Source organism: Falco peregrinus, chromosome 11 (genome assembly GCF_023634155.1).
Source record: "Falco peregrinus isolate bFalPer1 chromosome 11, bFalPer1.pri, whole genome shotgun sequence".
Classification (NCBI taxonomy): Eukaryota; Metazoa; Chordata; class Aves; order Falconiformes; family Falconidae; genus Falco; species Falco peregrinus.
This window is the reverse complement of record NC_073731.1, coordinates 4,580,082-4,602,522: the sequence shown is the minus strand read 5'-3', so window position 1 is coordinate 4,602,522 and position 22,441 is coordinate 4,580,082. Positions and strand designations below refer to the sequence as shown.

The 22,441-nt window shown below is 40.7% G+C and overlaps 1 protein-coding gene across 8 annotated transcripts in view; it reads left to right on the top strand.

Moving 5' to 3' along the window:
- Positions 1-303: 303 nt before the first annotated feature.
- The window catches only part of XPO1 (exportin 1), a 39,890-nt gene continuing 17,752 nt past the window's right edge, over positions 304-22,441 (top strand). The window contains exons 1-10 of one of the 8 annotated variants that reach the window (XM_055816231.1): positions 304-460; positions 1,125-1,180; positions 4,995-5,126; positions 8,798-8,899; positions 12,770-12,842; positions 21,170-21,231; positions 21,309-21,353; positions 21,442-21,623; positions 22,097-22,145; positions 22,232-22,351. In XM_055816231.1, the coding sequence (XP_055672206.1) occupies positions 5,001-5,126; positions 8,798-8,899; positions 12,770-12,842; positions 21,170-21,231; positions 21,309-21,353; positions 21,442-21,623; positions 22,097-22,145; positions 22,232-22,351 (759 nt within the window). In that variant the 5' untranslated portion in view covers positions 304-460; positions 1,125-1,180; positions 4,995-5,000. Of the gene's footprint in view, positions 478-548; positions 715-1,124; positions 1,181-1,766; positions 1,920-4,994; positions 5,127-8,797; positions 8,900-10,115; positions 10,180-12,769; positions 12,843-21,169; positions 21,232-21,308; positions 21,354-21,441; positions 21,624-22,096; positions 22,146-22,231; positions 22,352-22,441 lie in introns of those variants that run through there. The other 7 variants (XM_055816232.1, XM_055816234.1, XM_055816235.1 and 4 more) reach the window with 7 other exon arrangements.

Here is a 22,441-nt window from a genome sequence, read left to right as displayed (position 1 = left end):
ACACCTGCGCCCGCGGTTTGCGAACTGAAGGCGGGCCTGTCTTGAGTGACGGCTCAGCTCAGCCTGTCAGTAAGCAGCGACCCGCCCCGCGTCTCCCTCTTTGCGCGGAAAGCGCTGCTAGGCTGCTGGAGAGGGGGCGGATCCCCTCTATCTTATCCCCCCCCCCTCCCCCCCCGCGGCGCTCGCACCCTCCGCCCCTCCGAGGAGCGCAGCGGATCGACAGCCCCTCTGGCCAATAAGCGCGGAGGCCGCTTGCGCGGCGGCACGGCTCGGGACCAATGGGAGCGCTGGCTGGGCGGAGGCCCGAGGTTTCCAAACGCTCCGCGGCGCCATGGGCTGAAAACTAAACCGAGATGGAATCTCCCAGTCTGAACCGGTTTGAGCCGGTTCCGACTCTGTGGCATTAGGAGGGGGAGACGCGCCGCGCTCAGTCCCTGCTACCACCGCTGCCTCCGTCGCCGTGCGTGTGACTTGCTTGTAGGGGAGCTCGCAGGGGGAACTGCTGGCGCAGCTGAGGGGGCAAAGTTTAGTGCGTGCCGGGGGGGGGTGGGAATGGGGGCGAACTGAGCGCCGGCCAGGCCTAGGGGAGGGTGGCAGCAACAGGAGTAGCGAGAGACTCAGCCGTACGGGCCTGGGCCTGGGCAGCCAGCGACGCGGGAGAGAGCGCCACGGCCCTGCCGAGCCAGAGCTGAGGCGGCCAGGGCCACGCGGAAGGTAGAAGTTTCCCCCCCGGCAGGGGCCTTGGGAGGCCGGAGCTCGGGCCGACCCCTTCCCCCCTCAGCGAGAGGAGGGTAGCGCGGCCCGTGTCCCGCGCGGCCGGCGGCGGGCGGCCTTGCCTCAGGGCTGAGGGGAAGGCGCGGAGCCGTGCGCCGAGGGGAGAGCCCGCCCGGGGCCGCGGGCTGCTGCCGGGCGCCCAGCGCAGTCAGGCCGGGGCACGCTTGCTAGGGGGTAGTGTGGGGAGGAGAGGAGTGGCCCCGAGATACACACCCGCCAGGGAGGAGGGTGTGCTCAGCTTTCCCCCCCATCCTCGGTGATTTTTTTTTTTTTGGGGGGGGGGGAAGGGAAGGGTTATTTTTCGTGGTTTTTTTTTTTTTTTGTAAAATCTTTTTCTGGCGTGTGGTTAGAAACTTCGCTCACCCACCCCTACTTTTTGAAGGAAGAGGCTGTAAGAAACACCTAGGTAAGTAAGCGCTCAGGCTGCGGGGAGGAGGGGGGGTGTCGCGATGAGTAACGCGGTGGGGGGCCCGGGGGCAGCGCCGGGGAGAAGGTGCGGGGGAATGGGAGGGGTACAGCCCTGCCGTGCCTGTGCGGAGGGCGCAAAGTCTTCGCCGTGGGAGGAGAAGGAGTAATAGGATTCGGGGGAGAAGCCCTGCGGGGCGGGGGCGTGTTTGAAATGAGATTCGGGGTACGGGCATCCTAGGCCCGGCCGGGCGGCTGACGGAAGCGCGGAGCCCGCCGCGGATGCTGGGGCCGCGGGGAAGGCGGCGGCGGGGCTGGCGAGCCGCTGGTGGGGCGCACGGCGGGGCCTGCCCCTCGCTTGGGAGGGGGCCGAGCGGGCTGGGGGGGCTGGGAGCGGGTACGGGCAAAACTAGGGACATAATCTGTAAATTATTAGGAGTGGAAGTTTCCAGAAATATTTTTGTGTGTCTGTGCAGCAGTATTGAAACGTCCGCCTGGATCACGTGGGGGCCCTGTATAGAGCGCAGGGCTGGAGCCGAGGGAGGGAGCGGAGGGAGGGGCTGCGCCGCCGCGGGCCCGCCGCGCTCCGCAGGGCCCCGGCCCGCCCGCCCGCCCGGGGCTCCGCCGCGCCGTCCTCCGCCAGAGCGGGCCGAGCCCCTGCCGCGGGCCGGGGCGGAGCCCGCCGGGCAGCAGCGCGGCCGCGGCCTTGCGGCGGGAGCAGGAGGAGACCTCCGCGCCGGGTGGGTGTGAGTTACCGCGGGAGCGCTCCGTGCGGGCGCGGCCGTGCCGAAAATGAATGCCGCGAGGTGCGGGGAGATAATGTGCGCGGAGCGGCGTTACTTAATCCCGTACGCGGGCGCACGTGTGCCAGGTAGCGAGGGAAGGCATGGTTTTGTTGCGATTGCTGGTGTGTTAATTGTAACGCGAATGCGTTTTCCGTTTCATCGTGCAGCTGCAGGAATGCACAAGTGATGCAACTAATTCTTTGCAGGAGGCTAGTGGAGTAGGAATTCGCTTGCGTTCAGTAGCGGAATTGCATGCTTAGGAGTGGGGCACAATGACTCTCCCAGCGAGTTTTTTTTGTTTGTTTTATTTTAAAGTCGCTGCCTCTGCTCCCCTCCCCCCGCGAGCTTTTAGTAGCTGGGTGGAAGGTGCTCTACGATTCGTTGTGAATACTCAGCATTTCTTACTGTTAAAATGTATGCTGTTATGCCTGTGCACTACGTGCTTAAAAGTCGGGTATATCATAATAAGCAAACTGTTGTGTTAAAGGTCCAGGGTCATCGAGAGTTGGGATAACTATGTAAACACTGCTGTAAATGCAGTTCTTTTGACCTTCGGTAGATGTCAGATTCTTGCTATGTTGTGGTTCAGGTTTTTTAAAACTACTTTTCTTCTGTTTCTCTTTTCCCTTTATTTGCAGTATTGAAGAATTGATTAGTGGTGGTTTATAGAGCTGAGGTTTAAACCTGCTCCGGAGTTCAGGCATGATGGGGGGGGGGGGGCGGAGGTAAAGGAGCGTAGTAAATCAAAGATCACAAGCTTCATATGGGTACACTGTTAGGAGTAGGAAATAGAGTTGATTGCAGTTGGTATTGACCACAAAGCCGCCATTTCTGTATTTCAGGTTGCCAGGAGGTGGGTCATTTTGAAGATAATGCTGGGAGTGGTGAAGGGCCCTATTCAAAACATTTCCTTTCTGCTTCCATGTGGTTAATAACTTCTCTTGGTCACGTGGCTCCTTGCTTGTGCTCTTCGGGGTGAATAAAAACCACTGAAAGAGGCTTAAATCCGAAATGAATGGCCCTGCCTGCAGAGTGACTGATTTGACATTTATGGTAGTTTGAAAACTGCTTTCCAGGTTCAGGGTTCAGCCACGGAGGCCAGATGTGAGCAAAGAGGGGGTGTCTGAAAGCACCTGTGTCAAGTGGGAGTATCAACTGCTCCAAGCTGGAGAGAGAGCACATATGAATTGGTGCAGCTCCCTTTGAGCCTTGCTGCTTACTGCCCCACTGCAAGATGGAATTTTCAAGTGTCCTTCTGGCATAAAAGATTGAAATCGGCCCTCCCTGTTGTTTTGTTTCTTGCTTCTGTACTTCACATTGCGATTTTGAAAACTTGAGGATCTGGGGGTGGGGGGGGCAGACAGATGTGCAGTGATTGTTTTTAATTATTTTGACTTCTACTTGATGTTTGCTTCTTTCTGTTTTTCCAGGTAGATGTTGTAAAAAGGCTAACTGAATGTTGAGATGGAGCATTAAAACGATTACACTAGCGTAGCAATACTAACTGAGTATTTCAATTCAAAATCAAGTCAAATGTTTGGGTTTTGAAGTTAATATTTTTCTGTGTAGAAGTAAATGAAACGGCTTGACGCTGCTTGCAAATAAGCATTTCTGAACAAAAGGTTTTCCTCGTCTGTATGCTACTGTAGGACTTTCACTTACTCAGTAATTACTTGGGTTGAGGCACAGCTTTGTTCTAGCTCTTTACTTTTGAGCATGACTTAAACACCTAAGAGGTAAATTTTTATTTACCAATGAAATTTACCAATGAAGTTACTTAGTAAGAGCAAATCTGACTTACAGCTTGCTCTGAAGAAGGGTTTGGCTGGGCATGTGGGGGATATTTCATTCAGGATGAGTTTCACGTTATATCTGAGTATGCAGATAGCTCTAGCATAGCGTTTTGAGTGATCTTGAAGTTGTCTGGACTTCTGGTTGTTTCTCAGGCAAGTGCTTTTACATGGATTTTTTAGCTTTATGGAAGATTCTGAAAAGGAAGGTGAATTGCAGAGAGCTGCTGTAGAGGGGAGAGGGTAGGAATATATGTTAGTTGGCAGTGACTGCAAGAAGAGGGCTATGAACTTGATCAGGTGCTTCCAGCATGGGGGTTGGTGTGAAAAGGGTAGAGTATAGCTTACCATCGGCAATTCTGTGGCCTCTTGGTTTATTTTCTCTTTTTTTGCAACTGCTTTTACCTTGTACCAGTCTCTAGCTGGTAAGCATCTTACATGCACACCCACAATCACACCCCCCCCCCCCCACTTGACTTCCTTTGCATTGGCTGCTGTATCTAGGACAAAGAGTTAATGCACGTGTTGCTGGTTTTGTGGGACCTGAAACCTTCAGTAGAATTCCATTTCAGTTTGAAGTGCTCTAACGTGGGTACACTGAGTAACCTGCTGGCTTAACAGTCCCCTTACTTCATCCTCTCAAAGTGCCTTCAAACAGTCAACTTTTAGTTTCAATGGTAATTTTTTACTTCTATGTAGTTAACCTGTAAGTTTTTTTTCCCTCTCCCCAAGTATTTGAAAAATGCCCTCTGGCTAATTTCTTACTGTGTATGTGGATCACATTTCACTTCTGTAACCAGTTGTTTAAAAGCCTTTGGAACTGGACTTCTGAATGTGCATGTTGGTCTCCAAAACTCAAAATTTGACTGAGATTGCTAGTATGAGGTTTAGTTGTAATGGTATGCTAGGTATTTCTACCAGCAGACTTACTGGTTTACCCATGTTTAGAGACTAGTAGGGGGATGATACTTGCATTGAAATAAGTTTTAGCTTGCTGTTAAGACAGCCCTTTACTAATCAGACTTTTGTTACGTTTTACACCTGCTGAAGACCCTGAGAATTTTGTTGGGGTAGTGACGTCTGAATTTTTCAGAAAAAGTTTGTCCTGCTACTCGCTCAACAGTTAATTTGGTGCTATCTATTACTGCTAAGGATGAGATGTTAAGTTAAAGCAAGTGCATTCCAGCTACATCTAATAATAGTTTATTAATTGATCACACTTTTTTAATTTGTTTTGCAGTAATCTATGCCAGCAATTATGACAATGTTAGCAGACCATGCAGCTCGTCAGCTGCTGGATTTTAACCAGAAACTGGATATCAATCTCTTGGACAATGTGGTGAACTGCTTGTACCATGGAGAAGGCGCGCAGGTAATGTGGACTTAGAACCTATGTTTATTTTTTATAAGGTTAAACATGGTCAATTGGTTGAACAGAATTAATTTGCTTTGATAAAAATTATTAATAGTGAATTTACTTTTGCAAGTGACTGGAATATCACTAGTAAACTCACATGCCCTGGTTTAATCACAGGTGTCATGTAATGAACATTGAAATAACACTTAGAAAAATGTTAGTTAAATGTGTGTTCATTTCTGGCATGCCTTCTGCTGGTGAAAGGTATTAGCAATTACAGTTTGGTAAGGGCACTTCTGCTTGCAGCTCACCTTGTCTGCTTAGTTCTTCAGGGAGGTCTTGAGTTACCTGTTACTTATCATGGACAGGATTGTGAAGCCATAATTTAATGTTGGCTTCACTGAAGAATTGTATTTAAAAGAAACATATTTATAAGTACAGATACAGTCATAACATTAAGAAGCATGTCGCACATACTTAAGAGAAGAGTTTGTCCTTTCTTGTGTCTAGTTTTTTTCCCTATTGCTGTTTGTCTGTATAGGTGGTTCTTGCATTCTTTCCTTTGAACATAGTCCAGATTATGAAGTCTTTAAATTGGGGGAATGTGTGCATTTGTGTGCTTGCATATATTGTCCTGAAAGTGAATTGTGTATTGCTTTCATCTATTTCTTGAACTGCTTTGGAAATAAAAATAAAATGTTGAAAACAAGTATTGCTACAAGGGCGTTGGTATAGTTCCTCTTCTGGCAAATTTTAATTGTTCATGCTTGGCAAATTGGGAATTTCAGTGTCAGGCATCTGTTACTAAGATATTCTTGCACAACAATAAGTGAATTAAAATGAGACAAAGTAGCTGATGCTTTCCTATTCCTTCCAGCTGTTAGAATAAACAATAATGTACTTGTTTTGTGTATTTTTTTTTTAAATGCTGTAAGGCTTACTAATGTGAATTCCTACAGGTTCTGGAATAACTTGCTGATTTTTGAAATATTTGCGATTTGAGTTTCCTAAATTGAGATAATTACTAGCTGTAGTTTTTAAATGCTTGTATGACAGAAAAGTGCTTGTAGCTTTTGCCTTAAAAGTAAGGACTTCTGAGTGCTTGTTTTGTAAGTGATATGTTTCTTTACTGCTTGCAAAGTCAGTGGTGCTTATAGTATTGTTTGGTTTGAATGGAGTGTAAAAAGTTGAAAAGGTTTCTAAGGAGAATAGAGGATTAACACTAAATACAATGATCAAATTGCCATTGTTCTGGTGTTGTGAGATGTTGCTTCACTTAAAACAGCTGGGTATAGTTTGGTATTTAGAAAATTAATGCAGTAAGAAGCAAAAATTCAAGAAGTGATGCTTAACTGGAAAAAGCAAATTATATCAACATACTTTAAATACATGCACTAATACATGTCACTAAAATGAAAATTTGGTTTGCTATTTCAGAGCCTTTCCAAAGGAGGGGAGAGGTTTCAGTGAGTCTAAGCGCTTAACTCTTGCAGTGAGTTCAAAAGTTCCTGCAGGAAAAAAAATGCTTCTGTGTGGAGCCTGACAGCTCAGATATGTCTTAAAGTGACAGGAATAATAAAAGTTGCGTAAACTAAATATCAAAATTAGGAGATTAACAATGGTTTGCTTGGAATAATTAGGATAATGTTAGGATAAAAAAGGTTTAGAACGCAGCCCATGCTGAGCTTGCTTTCAGGTGCACCTGTCTTCCTTCTGTTTAATTCTTATCTTTGCTTGCAAAACTCTTCTCTGCTGATATATATTTGGCAAGAGATAGCAAGAAAGAAGCTCTCTTTTATCCTAGATGTTCTTCAAATTTTTTGGTGTACTTCTCTGAAAAGAATGTACCCAGCCCCACCCCAGTGCAGCACATGACTAAGCAGACTTCAGAGAATCCATAGATGTTTACCTGGGCTCATCCCATACTCTTGTTTCTATTGGTCTGTTCTAACAGACTTTCATGTCCTTCAACGTGTCCGGAAGGATAATTTGCCAAGTCATTTTCTTCTTGGTAGCTACAACGGAGTGAGGCTTCAATCTTGTTTAAGCGTTAATGTTAAAGTCATACCTTTTTAAATGAAACTACAGGAACTGATGTCCAGAAAAGGGGTTAGTGGGTATGAGAGCAAACTTTTCAGTGCTTGAGCATCTGTATTTTGTTAGTGTTGAAACTAGATCGTATGATACATCACCAGTATTAGAAGTGCTAAGGAAGCCAGTATAAAAACATACCTGGGTTGAATGTGGAAGTCATACAGTTATTCTTTCCCTCCTACACTAAACTGCATCAAAAGAGCTGATTTTTTTTTTTTTTAAACTCTGATGGTTGTCCTGCTTTTGGACTTAAAAGGAATATGTGTGGTACTTCTCCATATCAAATGTACAGGGACTTCCTTGCTAGTCAAAGTCAGTATTGGGCTGGGAATTGCTCCACTATGCTCAATTATATTAAGTAGGGATGCCAGTATTGTACAGGTATTTTAGACATCCTTGCTCTTTACTGTTGTAGCTTTTGATTTTAATTTGGTAAATCCCATACCCAGTTTGTCCATTTCCTGCATTATACACACACACATATATACACATATGTATTTGGGGCTTGATGGGGTTTCTGTCTTAGTGAAAACGCATGTTCTCTTATACCAGTTGATTAGCTCAAGTATGTTCTTGTCACAGACTAGAAAGCTGCATTGCTGTACTAAGTTCTAACTGTTGAAGTTAATCCTAAAGGAAAGCTTTCACTGCTTTGTAATTTCATTGATTTGGCTTTACAGTGAGGTGAAAGAATGGGCTAAGTTCTGTTAATTAATATAAAACATTCATCTTGTTGGTAAGACAGTGTCTGGTGCTTGTAGCATCAGCAGCAAGATTTGTCAGTACACTGCATATTTGCTAATAACTAGCATAATTTGGTTCCCTTAAAAAAAAAAAAAAAAGGCTTATGGACATACAGGCTTTTGAAAAGGGATAGCTAAAACGCGTTCAGCTATTGTGGTGTGTAATTGTTTCAGGTGACGTTTTGCATGTTACCAAAACCATAGTATCTAGTATAACAATTGGTAATGTCAGTCCCAAGGAAGAACAAACCATTAGCGTGACCAGTTCCCTTCTACCTGCCAGTCGATTTTTATTACTGTTTTGTAAGCTGTTAGATACATTGAGGGACTCGTCAGAAGTAGAGATTAGAGACCTCTAATGCTCTGCGTCGTGGTTCTTCAAAATGAAATCAACTGTTCCTGCATAAACAACTTTGCAGCATGATACAGTACTCCTTAAAACTGGCATTTTACATAAATGCTTCCAGTAGAACTAGAAAGTTTGGGGGCCCTTGAATGAAATTTTATCTAAATTACTTTCTTGGAGGGGAGAGAACTTCATTCCCTGGTAATGTTCTTGCTGTAATGTGTGATGTTCTCATGTGTTCATTGCTGGTCTAGAGCAATTGTTCAGTATGGAAGAGTAGAAGTTTAAGTAAAATGACTGCCTTGCATCAGTGTGTTTTTGGAGTCTGGTTGTTAAACTTTAACTGTCCTCAGAAGGAGACTTAAGGGACTTGTTGCTCCTGATTGAGTTCTGTCTAACTCTTGGATAAGTGATTTAAAAATGTATTATATATTAATGCCTTCATTGACAGTATATAATTTCTTAAATAACCTAATAGTTCTTTTTATCAAACTTACTCTTAGCAAAGAATGGCACAGGAAGTCTTGACTCACTTAAAAGAACATCCTGATGCGTGGACAAGAGTTGATACTATTTTGGAATTCTCTCAGAACATGAATACCAAAGTAAGCAAATTAACTTTTATTTATTTGGGTTTCCTCTTTCTCCCATTCATAAACTTTGAGGAAGGTATCTCATTTTTAGCCATAGAATTTCTTGATTCAAACAACTTTTTTTTTTTTAATTTTCTTGTTCCCCAAGTTGGCTTTAAACAAGAACTGTAAATGGACAAAACATTTAAGCCTCCTTTTACACTGACAAAAGTTTCTTTCTCCTTCTGAAAAAAACAAAACAAACCAAAACCAGAAGACCTAAATTGAAAATACAGATTATTTTTTTTTTTCCAAGGCACATACAAGCATAATGCCAGTTCCAAAGACTGGTATGTGTCTGTATACATCTGAGTAATGAAAAGTCTCCTAGAGCCACATTTTGTCCTTGGGTAAGTGCTTGGCTGCTTTTGATTATAATGAGAGCCATGTGCACATAGCTGGGGAGAGAATTTGTCCCTAGGTCTATTAAAGACAAAATAGAAATCTTACTAGGCCAAGATTTTGAGCGATCAATGCAAGTTAAGCACCCCATACTCTTTGTAGTATGGGATTAGTCTTTACTAATATGCAGAACACAATTGCTTTGTACTGCTGTTTAAAATTCATCTATCATGGTAGAGACTAAAAGGGGCAGCATTCAGTTTTTTTTCTACAATTTTAAATGCTTTACTTAAGACTTCTCAAGTTTGAACCTAAAAGTTGATCGAAATGTGTTTTCACTGTCTTAAGTTTGATGATTATTATCTCAGATAACTGACATGCATGTTTTTCTGCTTGATACACACTGTGTTCGAACAGAAAATAATAGTGTTTGGATGGTTTCTGAAATCGGGCGGTTTCATTTTTTTCATTGCTCTCTGAAGTTGAGGGGAGAACAGTTTAAAGAACTTCCTCAAAGTGCTAACCTTTAAGTAACAGTGTTTGCCTGTTTGCTTGCCTGGTAAACTTTGCTTTTTATACTGACAGACATTACTAATGTTTAAGTTGATTTATCAACAGTATTTTTAAAAACTCAAATTTGTCTTGTGAAAAATGAGATGATTAGAGGAACAGAAAGAAAGCAACAGGTAAAGAATTCTTCAATTTACATAAATTGCAAATGATTTGGTGCTAAATTTATGCACTATGACATTTGGCTTTTATGCAATCATATTTTTTCTTTAATTAAAGCTGTTAACACTACCTGATATTAATCATAATGTTCCATTATGTTGATTGCTTGTAATAGGAAGAAAAGGGGTGTCTTCCTGTGCAACTGACACAGCTAGGCTTTGACGGCAGGCCTCCACAAGGTCTACCCTTTTGATTCCCTTTAACTGAATTCTGTTCATCAATTGTTTTTGTTTCTTGGGAGGTGGGAGGGAAAGGGCTTCGGTGCATAGCATAAGTAATAAGGGTACCATAGAAATTTCTACCATAGGGATCATTTCATACTTTTTTTCCCAGTCTTTGCTGTTACCTGTCCCTCATCTTCATAACTGGGCAGTGAATTGCTATTAGACAATTACAAATGATCAAGCATTGAGCAAATGAATTTTGAGACACTTCTACTTTATGCGCAGTTTAAATGTGTTCGTGTGTACTGTTGCAGTAATTGATGAAAAAGTACACTTCTGATAGTTCAGGTGGCGAAAATTGGTGTTGCTAACTTTTGGGGCTTGTTATCGGAGAAATGCCAAAAATTAGAACCACCAAATCAAATTAAGCTTAAAAACAAAATAAGAACCCCAAAAAGCCCCTTGCAGAGCATTCAGGCAGGCTGATGAAGCCTTCAAACATGGTATGGCAAGGAGGATGTATAGGTGAAGATTGTATACGGTAATTTTATTACTGCTGACATTTAATTTCATGTGTGAGTGTTAGGAGAAATGAATGCTACTAGCTGAACAAGATGGTAGCAGAGGACAAAATTGAAGTCACATGTGTAAAAGAATGAGTAGAAACCTAGATACAGCATGAATCTCTTCACAGTGTAAGGTGCTTGAATCTGAATTAGATATTTGGGCAGGTAATGAGGGATAGGTGTGGCAGATTGCTAGAGGTGTCCATCCTTTCCTTTGACAGAGGAAATCGGTGGGGTGGCAGTGGGGAAGACTAAAGATGAGGTCTGTTCTTAGGTTATGTCAGGATTTTCGTTTAAGTTTTGTTTGGTCATGTAGTGCTTTTGCGAAATGAGACTAGACTTGCCATTCTGATTCTAAAAGCTAAATTAAGCTGACCTGTGGAAGAAAGTTTGGAAGTGAAACTAACGTTTTTGGTTAGCTGTATGCCTGTAGAATCTAGAAATTTAACTGGAGTTTAGATTGGCTTCAGGAAAGTTAGCACTGTCTGATATTAATGGTCATACTTCCAGCATTGTTAGAAGCTTTTGTAAGTGTTTTGTATTGTGAGCCTGGATCAGTTGCAGATGGGGTCTGTGAATCTGTAGCAGTGGCTGAAATCACTTCCTGTGAAGTGAAGCATTGTGCTTAAGGATGTTTTTACACATTTTCCTGTATGAAAATTATTATTATTCCTTCATTTCATTTAGCTTTTATGTTAGGTAACAAAGCGAATCTTACAGGTTAAAATCTAATGAATGAACTTTTGCTGCTGACCATGGAGGAAAAAAATACTCTGCCAGCTTTCTGTTAATGCATAATTTTTCGTGGTACCCAGGATATTGGAAGGTGACAGAATATTTTGCAAATGCTGGATGTACATATGAGGCTCGTGGGAACTGGGGTCAGATAGAGAAGCACAGGGATGTAGGTTATGTTAAGATGAGAACAGCAAAAATGGTATTTTAATACAATGTAGTTTGGGACAGTCTACATTGTGTTTTTTAATTAAACGGAAGTTTATATGATCCCTTTGGTTGAAATGGTAATGATCCTACTTTGTATAACAACTAACCGTTTTAAAGAGGAACTCTTATTCTCAGCCAAACTTTAACTGTGAAAACTTGAGTTTACCTTTCAGGCATTGATGTGATTTTTTTTTTTTTTCTTTTTTTCCTAATTCACTGCAGATAAAGTAAATGCAAAACTCCTCGTCCCCTTTTCTCTCCTGTCTATTCATGCTAATGGGGTTTTATGTATAAAAGTTCTTGGATCATATCACCGTAAACTTTTCCCTGTTATTGTGAGTTGGCAGTAGGGACAAATGGGCAGAGGGACTGGCCTTACCGATTACTTTGCAAATGTAACTGTTTTGGGTAAGAATATAGGAAGGAATTCCTGAAAGGTAAAAGGATTTACAAGAGCTTATTCACATTTTTATTACTCTTTGACTGAGCACAAAAGTTCATCTTTAAATAGTAGAAATAGCTGCCTTATTGGGGTGGGTATTTAAATTAAATAAACCTGTGGGTTGTCTTGCTGTTCCTAAAGTAACACACCAGTGAAGTTTGGGAAATACTTTCTTTAGAAAGTGCCAGTGTCAGGACATGTGATGCTAAGACAAGATTATTTTTTTTTTTTTCAGCTCTTAGAGGAACGATAGGAAGCTTGAGACCATCCAAGCTGCTAAATGTTTTAGGAGCCTGGTTGTGTTAATACTTGAACATACGAGCAGTCATTTATGATACAAATTCATTTTTGGCTGCTGCTTCTCCAGATAGCCAAAATTGTCTGCCAGAGGGCTTTTCATTATTATTTTTTTTTTCCCCCTCCTGGTGTGAGCATGATCAAACAGCAGGACTTAGTATAGTGAAGAATAAAACAAGAAAAAAAATATGCATGAAACCTCAGTAAATGGGTGAATAGACATATTTAATACATTTGTTAGTTTAATAATCTTGAAGTTTTAGATGTTAAGTGTGAATGTTTGTTTGAATGAGAGTCCTGAAAGTTGGTTAGTCCTACAGTAACATACTCACATTTTGTTCTTCTCCAATTTCAGTATTATGGACTGCAAATCTTGGAAAATGTGATAAAAACAAGATGGAAGATTCTTCCAAGGAACCAGTGTGAAGGTAGGGTGGGATTCTTGTCTTTTCTCCTAACTTTATGTATTAACTTGAGATTTAGACTTTTGGCCCCCATGTAAGTAATTTTCAGCTTGATATGCACTTAGGCTGGTAACTTTTTTTCAGGTACTAAGACTTGATCTGTGCTTTTCTGGGTGATGAAACTATGTCTTTCCTTTTTCTGATAATGGTCTCAGTGGGGTGGTGAGCACCTGAAATTGTATCATGGGAAGGTGAAAGGTGTGACTGATAGTTGTGAAACAACATCACTTGAGCGTTGCAGTGACTTACAGGTCAAACTTACCTGAAGAGCTTTAACCCTACACAGCTTCTGAGGTTGTCTCCTGGCTTTGTGGTAGAGGTTTTGGTTCTCTGTACTTGGCATGCAGGGCTTTCTTAGCCTGTCTGGGCTGTGCATGCAGCAGCTCCACCAGTATGCTGTCATTTTTCTGGTAGACTGTGGTCCATCTGGTAGCATGTGTAGATTTATGTAACTTTTTTTAAATTGTAAGCAGTCATAATTATTTTAAAATAAACCACTAAGTAAATATATAGCCTTGCCTATTAATGATCATTCATTCTTCTAGGCAGTGAGGTACTGTAGTCTGCTTTAGTTCATGTAAGTGTATATGCTGTTAGATTGTTGTAACTGCAAGTGCAGGGCAAACCCCAGTCTTCTGTCATTGCAAGGAGTCTGGAAATCTTAAAATAAATGCTGTGTTCTGTTTTTGCTTTTTCCCCTCCCTCCCTTAGAGCTTGCAATGTGTTTTGAATTTTAGATGTTGGCTATAGTAAATGGAGGTACCTCTGTGGTATGGTACAGGATTAGTGCTTGTTCGCGTATCTTTCTGTGAAGTCATGATAACTTGGATTTCAGAACATTACATAGAACTAAAATTCTTGACACTGAATGTTGTCACCGTACTATACTTGGCTTTTTACTAAAAGCTGGTTTTGGAACTCATTCATATTGTTCTAAATTTCTGTGTTCTGCTGTGAGCTTTTATTAGCAATGCTAAAATGTGCTTGAAATTTTTACTGCCAGTGCTTAGGTCCTGAAAACTATATTGGGTAAAACATAATTGTAAATGTTGATGAAAACATTAGAGTTCCATGTTTTTGTCATAATTCTTTTCACCTTTTCCGCCCATGCCTTGCAACTGTAGGTTGACAGATAAGGCATAGCTCTTTGTGGAAGTAAGGTTTCACGCTCATTCTGCTTGTTGGAAACACTTGCAGGTTTCTAGGGCGTAGCTTCAGCCAAGGCTCAGACACAACTGTGTCCTTTGAGAATCTAAGGGAGCACCCTAAAGTTGTCTTTTCCGTGCTTTTAATAATTAAAAGTATTTCAGCTTACTTGTATTTTGTTACGTTCCTGACTATGAGCACTTATTTTCAGCATTTGGAATTTCTCCTAAAGTTTTTGGCTGTGGGAGTAGAGCAGGAAGAGTAAGGAGTCAGTAGTCTGAAGCAGCTAACCAGCGTACTACTTGCCTGCTGGTGAAGGGATGTTTGGTAGGAGATGTCATAGAGGTAGACTTCCTTGGCAGTTTGAGACCAAACAAATGCCAAATACAGAATATAAATCAGTAATGCATAGGATAGATGAGAAATCTTGGTGGTAGGATGAGGTTGCTGGCTGTGCTTTGCGTTGTGTTATCTCAGCTGTTCTTGAGATGCCAAGATAATGCTGGATAGATGGCTTAAATGAATTGTGGAACATATATTTGAGTTGGCGTCTTAGATTTTTGTTACTTCACTGTTTGGCAGGTATGGTAGTACTGTTTGACCGGTTTCTGTTATCTGAAAAGGTGCAATAACTATAGCGTGATATATTACAATGCAAAATAAAGCTATTGTATGTAGTTGTGCAATCAGCTTTATTCTGTTCTTATTTTCATTGACTTGTACTTCTGAAGACTGGGGGAAAATAAATCCTTCATCCTAACAAATGTCTTCAGTTCAGCCTTTGAAAATATTTTCCCTTTCACAGAGCCAAACTAGAACTGTGAAATTAACTTCTATCATTATCAGTTTTAGGGGAATTGAGTTAGTTGGCTTACCTACTTGTCAGGTTTCTCTTGCACATCAGTAGAAGAGGAACCAAATGTTCAGTAGCATGCCGTGGCCTCAGTGGTGTAGGAGGGAGAAGGGATGTTTCATCTCTAATCCTGTTTCATCTGGTCTGTGAATGGTAATTTTTTTCTCGCCCCCCCCCCCCCCCCGCCCCGATGATACTGTACTGGCTGGTACAAACTAACTGCTCCAGAGCTTGTTCAGATGGTTTGAGTACCTGGGAGATGATAATGCTGGTTAAATCGAGGTTTCCTTGAATCTGACTCCAGTCATTCCTTTAGTTGACAGGATTTTCCTGTTTGAAGTGTAGTAAAATAATGGGTGCAGGAAACTGAGGCTCAATATAACAAAGTAATGCTTGGTGACAAAGCATCTCATGCAGATTATAAATCAGTTAATTTTACCTTGTATCTTACTTTATAAAACAATATGTATAATTTGATTTGTGTAGTAAATAACAGCTGACAAGTCTTACTTTCGGTTAAGATGAAACTAAATCCATTTATGAGAAAGTACTGATTTCCCTTTATAGCAATAGCAGTGCTTAAGAATTGAAGTTAAGAGCAGACTTGAATTGAGCTGTTAGTGAATGACAGGTTTTGAAACAACCTCCCTGAAAATTCCTGGAGAAACAGAATGTCATTAATTACAGAGCCTGAACGGTAACCTTTTTTTTTTTGAGGGTTTTTTTTTTTTTCTTTTCGTACTTGTACCTGACTTTTTGGGCCTTGAGGTTAGCCCAGGCTTTGTTACTGCTTCTGTCTGCTGGGATTTCAGCTTCCAGCCAAAGTAGGAAAACATGTTTTCTTCAGGTGTAGCTTTTGGCCTTGAAACCCCATTCTTAAGTTTGCTTTTATTTTAAAATAGCTTTTAGTCTTGGGCTCTTCTGGCTCTGGTACCTTTTAACTTGTTAAATGTTCTGCTGTTTCTCAAGTGTCATTGATTTTGAAGGCTGAGGATTGTAAGCACTTCAGGAGAGTTCAATCTGTATCTTCCCATGATTCTAAAACGGGAATTGGGCAAAACTGTCAATTTATGTGTCTAAAACGCTTACGTGATTACTCTGCTTTATCTTGTTGATTTTTTTGTTTGTTTCCTTTTGAGTTCACAATTTGAATTTGGTTATTTAGACAAAAGTGGAATAGCACAGAACAGGTAAAATTCAGTTAAATCAGATACTGACCTGCATGTTCAACCTTGAGACATGTTTAATCACAGACAATAGCAATGGGTTATACTTGCTCTTTTTAATGTATTTAGTCCTTAAGAGAATGCTTCGGACTGCTCTTTCTTATATGTATACAATTGTATGTAATGTGGTTTTCATTCAAATCTTACTGAGATGGCTTTAATGAAAAGTGGGTGGCGTATTCCAGAATATCCCATACAGTGGTGAATTTGGCTTATTTCCTGAGTTTTGTACTAACATTCTGAAGTAAAAGTTCTCAGTTTATTGAGTTGATACCAAATTGCTTTAAACCCTGATATTCTATAGGGTTGATTGTTTAATAATGCTTACAAAGGATGTCATTTGATTAAAGTACTATGATCTCAAAAGGATTTTCTCTCACAGTGTGAAAACCTGCCTAGAAATAAAGGCTTCTTGGTCTTCAATTCAGTGATACGTTTCATTAATCCTGCAATGTGAAATGGAATTCTGTTCCTGTGAACAGAGCGAGCTTGTCTGGAGTGTTTTTGAGTTGGAATGGATAAGCACTTCTTCATTATGAAACCTAAATTGCTTGTACAACTTTACTCATTTTGAAATGAAAAAAAAAAATCGAAGTGCCAGAGAGATGCAGTTTAGTGGCTCACAGGAAGGTCCCAGAGTTTAAGTATAAAGCTTTTGATGTAGTGGAAGCTGCTGTAAGAGATTTTTTCTGTGGAGTGATAAGATATTTTAATGGAGATTTCTGGCCTGCGTCAGGAGGGAGATGGTTTTGGTTCCCTGTAATGAAGGGGGAACAAGCTACAAAGCACTTGTGTGTGTGGGAAGACAGGCTCTATGCACTTTTAAAGAATTTTCATGGTTTGGCTTTTTCTGTTGAAAAGCAAATAGATGAATTGATCAGGTTCACCACTAATAGAGAAAGGTGATTTGTGAGACAGTATGGGAAAGCTTTATTTCTTAAGACTAAAAATACAACTGTATTTTGACCACATTGTGAGACTACTTAAACAGTTTAATATAAGTGTGTGTACATACAAACATCCCTGGAGGGGATAACTTGGCTTTAGGATTTGAAATTCTTGCTTTGATTGCAAAATAAATGTTAATTTGCAGAGTTGCATTGTCTATCTGCTTCACTTAATCTTTAATACAAATGGAGAATGTGTGAATTTTACAAACTAGTGTGAACTTCGATCTGCAGTACCAGCTAGAATAATTTTCCACACTTGTTAAACATTTGTGCTCTGTAACTGCATAAAAGGATGTGTTTGTATGTCTTAAGTACAAGAAGTAGATACGGGTGTGTACACGCTGACTGTGCATTCATGGTAACATGCTGTATTTGGACAGAATAGGAACTTCTCTGAGCTCAGGTCGCACAGCCTAGATTAGATGTAATTGCTTTGAAAAGCACATTGGAAGATTAAGCTGTAGGGTATTTCACACTTTTCAAGTCTAGACTGCAGAATTTACTAATGTCAGATAATGTGGTGTTCCTTGCTATCCCAGTTGAGCTGTAACCACTGCATAGCTTGGGTCACATGGGAAAATAATTTCCCTCCAGAAAACGTTTCAATTTTACTCTATGTTTGCCTGTCTGTAGAGGAGCAACTTTCACATAAGGACAATAATCTTATGTTCATCCAGAAACTTTCTAAAAGGCCTTGAATTAATGTCCTTGCTCTCTTCTTTTTTTTTCTTTTTTTGCTTTGTTGTACTTTGCTTACCAGAAAATGCTAACAGTGGCACTAGTGTGGACCTGATGATCATGATGTCCAACTTTTCTGATAATTAGAACATACTTGGATGTTGCAGCTAGGTTGATCTAGTAAACTGCTGTGGATAAAGGTGTTCCTCACCTGAGCACTTTGTGATGTCTTTGAGCCAGTACTGTTGTTTCTCTGACCCTTGAAAAGTGAGCTGGGTCAGGGAGCTAAGCTGGCAGAAGATAGTTTCAAAACAGTTTTAAAACTACTGGGCTTTTTTGATAACTCCATTTTTCTACTAATTCAGCCTCTGAACAAGTTTTTGAGCAGGTGCTAGGACTGCCAGTGCTGTATCAGTGAAAGTTTTAGAATGAAAAATGGGATCTGCTCCCTTTGGTGGCAGGTTGTCATGAGATCAGCTAGTTGTGATACTGGATGGTTCTTGGAGAATGACACGTGTGTGGATATTGTGGTGGTTTGGGTGTTGGTCTCTGTTTGTGGTTTTGGGTTTTTTTTTTTCCCTTCCCCTTTTGTTTTATTGGAAGGCCCCTTTGCCAGGCATGTGTCTCTTCCTGTTTGGCTTACTGAAGGGACTGAACTTGGCAGTTGTGTTCTTGCCATCTTCAAGACTTGTTCAGCTGCTTCTGTGATTGAAAGAGACCTTCTAGGCAGTGGTTATGTGGCTTGTGCATGTCCCAAAATAACACTTCCTTTTAAGTTCTCACAACACACTGATTTTAGCAGATCCAATAGGCTGCTACCCTTGAACAGTTTCGTGGATGTGTTCTGCTGAAAAATGTTAACTAGCCTATGTGTTGATTTTTGTCAAAGCAGAATGTTGAAATATCTTTGTTCTACTGAGAATTCTTTCTCCTATGGAATGATAAAGAAATGAGCTATTAAATACGGAGCACAAACCACAATACTTTGGTTAAAAAAAAAAGTAGAAGATGCCATTTAAGCCAAAAAAAGTGTTAGAGAGTGGGATAGCAGCGGCTTTTAAGGAATTAAGAGTATGGCTTTGTTCAGTGGATAGCAGATCTTAGGAGCCTGCGGCATGATGTGTGAAAACTAGCAAACTTTTTAGGTTGCCTTTTGAGCTGTGGTTGCTTTTTTCTAATGGAGAAGCTTTGGAGCAGAGCAGCTTGTTACCATCTGCTGATCTTAAGGCCAGGTTGATAGTAGCATAGCATTTCAGTTGTAACTAAACAGCATAATACTATTGATGCAGCAAGATGGAAAATAATTAGCTTTGGAGTCAAAAGTCTTAAGAACAATACTTGCTTTCAGATACCTTTTTGAAATGCAAGGAGTTGCAACAGTAGGCTTCCCTTGGTGGTTTAGCAGGCAGTTAAAATAGTTTAGCTTCTGGCACTGCAAACCTATTTCCATACTATTTTGAGGGCTTTCATATCTCATTTGTGAATTACTGTAATGCTTCAGCAAAGTGTGTGTATTTTAGCTTTAAAATACTAGGATAGGCCTATGATGATAGACTAATGCTAGTGCTTGGTTAATAGCTCTTACCCAGTGACTGACGGTGGTAATTATTTTGTTAATGACTATTCCTCTGGAGTAGTGTGGCTTGATCCCCATTGATAATGATGAATAGTTTCATTTGTAATCAAAATTACTTGTAGAACAGCTCCTGCCTAGTATGTATCTGATGGCCCAAAGTCTAGACTTAGCATTCTCCAGATTTCATGAGAATGCAGTTACAGACTGTACCTTTTAATCCTGTTGCTCAGGCCTGAAATGAAAAAATAATTGCTAATTCAGGTGATGTCACATGAAAGTCTTAAAATTTAGACTAGTGGCTGGGGGAGAATGAACCATCTTCAACACAAGGCATTCTTCTCGGTGAACTGACAGCTTTCTCTAAAATCTTCAAGACATACATTTTGTCTGCATGAGTCATTGACTGTCTACATTGAAGAAGTGATTGAACCTAGATTTTGAGTTCATGACTCCGAATAGCAAAACATACACCTGTTCTAAAACTGCCCGATGACAAGAAAACGCTTGCCTAGTTTGAAGTGTTTAATTCCTGGTGTTCTCTGATCGATCATCCTGTCAAAGCTATGTTGAAGTAGAACTATTAGTAATCATCTGCTTCATGACTCCAGGTCCCCTGTGCATGCCTTTTCTTGGAGTTGGATGTTCTAGTACAGAATGATTTTAGCTATGTATGTGGTGATGAAACGTTATTTGGAAAGCCATTGTTTCCATGTCTTCAATCATTGATAGGTTAATGGTGAGGTGGGAGCTGAGGATTAGGTAGCAGAATGGCACTTTGGGCAATATAGCTTGTTACAGTGGTTTGGTATTTTTTTTCTGTGGCGGAGCTGAAAACTCAAATGTTTGTAGAGGAAATAAAACAGAATGAGTGATTTAAATACAGTCTGTGCCCCTACTTGACAAATTAAATTAAACAACAAAAAGCAATAAACTACAATTTATTAGAAGTTCAATAATCCGTAGCATCTGTGTGCTGTAAAGCACAGGAGTCCAAATTGAAGTGCATTTTACTGTATTGGTGAATGAACTTTGCAAAGCTCTGACCCAGTGTTCCACTTTATAAATACTGTGCAGGGGAATTCCTGTGTTCAGAATGGATCACCTAAGTAAATGGGAGCATCTCTGAACTTTTACATATAGTTCATACAGAAGATGAAGCTTTTGGTTCAATTCTAGCTAACTTGACATTAAAACTGGAATCATGCATAGAAAGCTCTATTTTCTGAGTTCAGTGTTTTATTAATAAAGCATTAGTCAAAGAAGATGGAGGACTCTTGTTTGTATTTTGTCTTGCCATTGTAAACATTTGGTTGAGGTAGTGAGAATATATCTGCCCACTTTGGAGTTGTTAGGTATGGTCTGCAAGCACATAATGGGGGTAGAAAGACATTTCACTGAAGGAGCTCTACAGCAGCATTTCTAAGTACCTACTGCAGTGTATGTCCAGGGTCTGGACAGTGCTGGGTGCCATCTGTCCATCTTCATTCGGCCAAATACACATCGGTGCAGTGCTACCAATGCAACCTTACTCAGAATTTCTTGCAGCCTTTAGGAAGCTGATAGATTGATCTGGTGCAAATTACTACAAGTACACACTAATCCTCAGTCTGTTTTCCTTTTGTTTTATTGAAATAGATTAAGCATAAAGCCATTTCCTACATCTGAAGTAACTCTTGCAGAACTGACACAAAGGTGTGGGTTTTTTCCACATAGCATACAAGTCAAGAGGGATGCTTGCCTGACACATGCATATATGTTCTTTAGAAGTGTTTCTGCTTAAAAACGTGAAGAACCCAAATTTGAAAATACTTACATTTGTGATATCTGACATAGTTGAAAATAAATTCCCAACTTTTCTGCAGGTATTAAAAAATATGTTGTCGGCCTAATTATCAAGACCTCATCTGATCCAACATGTGTAGAAGTAAGTGAATCCTCTTCAGGGGAGGAAGAGGGAGGGGAATATTAGGCATAACCTGACTCTTCTCTTCTCTTCTCCAGAAAGAGAAAGTCTATATTGGGAAACTGAATATGATTCTTGTTCAGGTAGGCTAGAATTCATAGAGTTTTAAATTTTGTTATAAAGTCTTTGGTTTTGCATGCGTATCTAACATATGGGTGCTTCACTTTTCAGATACTGAAACAAGAATGGCCGAAGCACTGGCCAACTTTTATAAGTGATATTGTGGGAGCAAGCAGGACTAGTGAAAGCCTTTGTCAGAACAATATGGTGATCCTTAAACTATTGAGTGAAGAAGTGTTTGATTTTTCCAGTGGCCAGATTACTCAAGTAAAAGCCAAGCATTTGAAAGACAGGCAAGTATATATGTTTAAATCTTAATAATAGATTTTTGTGCTTGCTGCTAAGCAGTTGCTCTCACTTTGAGCTTTTGAGTGAACACCTAGAGCTGACTAGTTTGATTTCTGAGACTGAGTGGGTTATTGATTCTTCTTCAGAGCAGTACTGTTGGGTGATACCAAACTTCATGTACACAGATAGTTCTATCTTATTGCAAGTAGCATCTGTTGACTGATGGTTCCTACCCTTTTAACAGATTGTTTGGCATTCTTTTATTTCTAACCCACAATTTGCAGGAACAGGCTTTGGGCCACTTCAAAATATATATTATTACCATGGAAATGGGTAAAAGCGAGGTGGCTTGTGAATGAATGCCTCCATGGACACTGGTCCTCAGGACCTGTTCTGTGAGCATAGTAATTGTGATTGAAGTAAGTAGGATTGTTTATGGAATGTGGAAATACTTAATTTTTTCTTTATTTCTTTACAGCATGTGCAATGAATTCTCTCAGATATTTCAACTGTGTCAGTTTGTGATGGTAAGCCTTAACTACTTTAATGATGACTTAAAAAATTACCCCCCATCATGCCTACCAATGTCATAAACACTAATGGTTGTTTACAGGAAAACTCCCAAAATGCTCCCTTAGTTCACGCAACTTTGGAAACCTTGCTACGATTTCTGAACTGGATTCCTCTGGGATATATATTTGAGACCAAGTTAATCAGCACACTAATATACAAGGTACTTGTGCAAAAAATGACCGCTCAAATTTAAATATAAATTGCAAAAAAGCTTAGCATGCAGCTCACTCATAATACTCTTTTTTTTTTT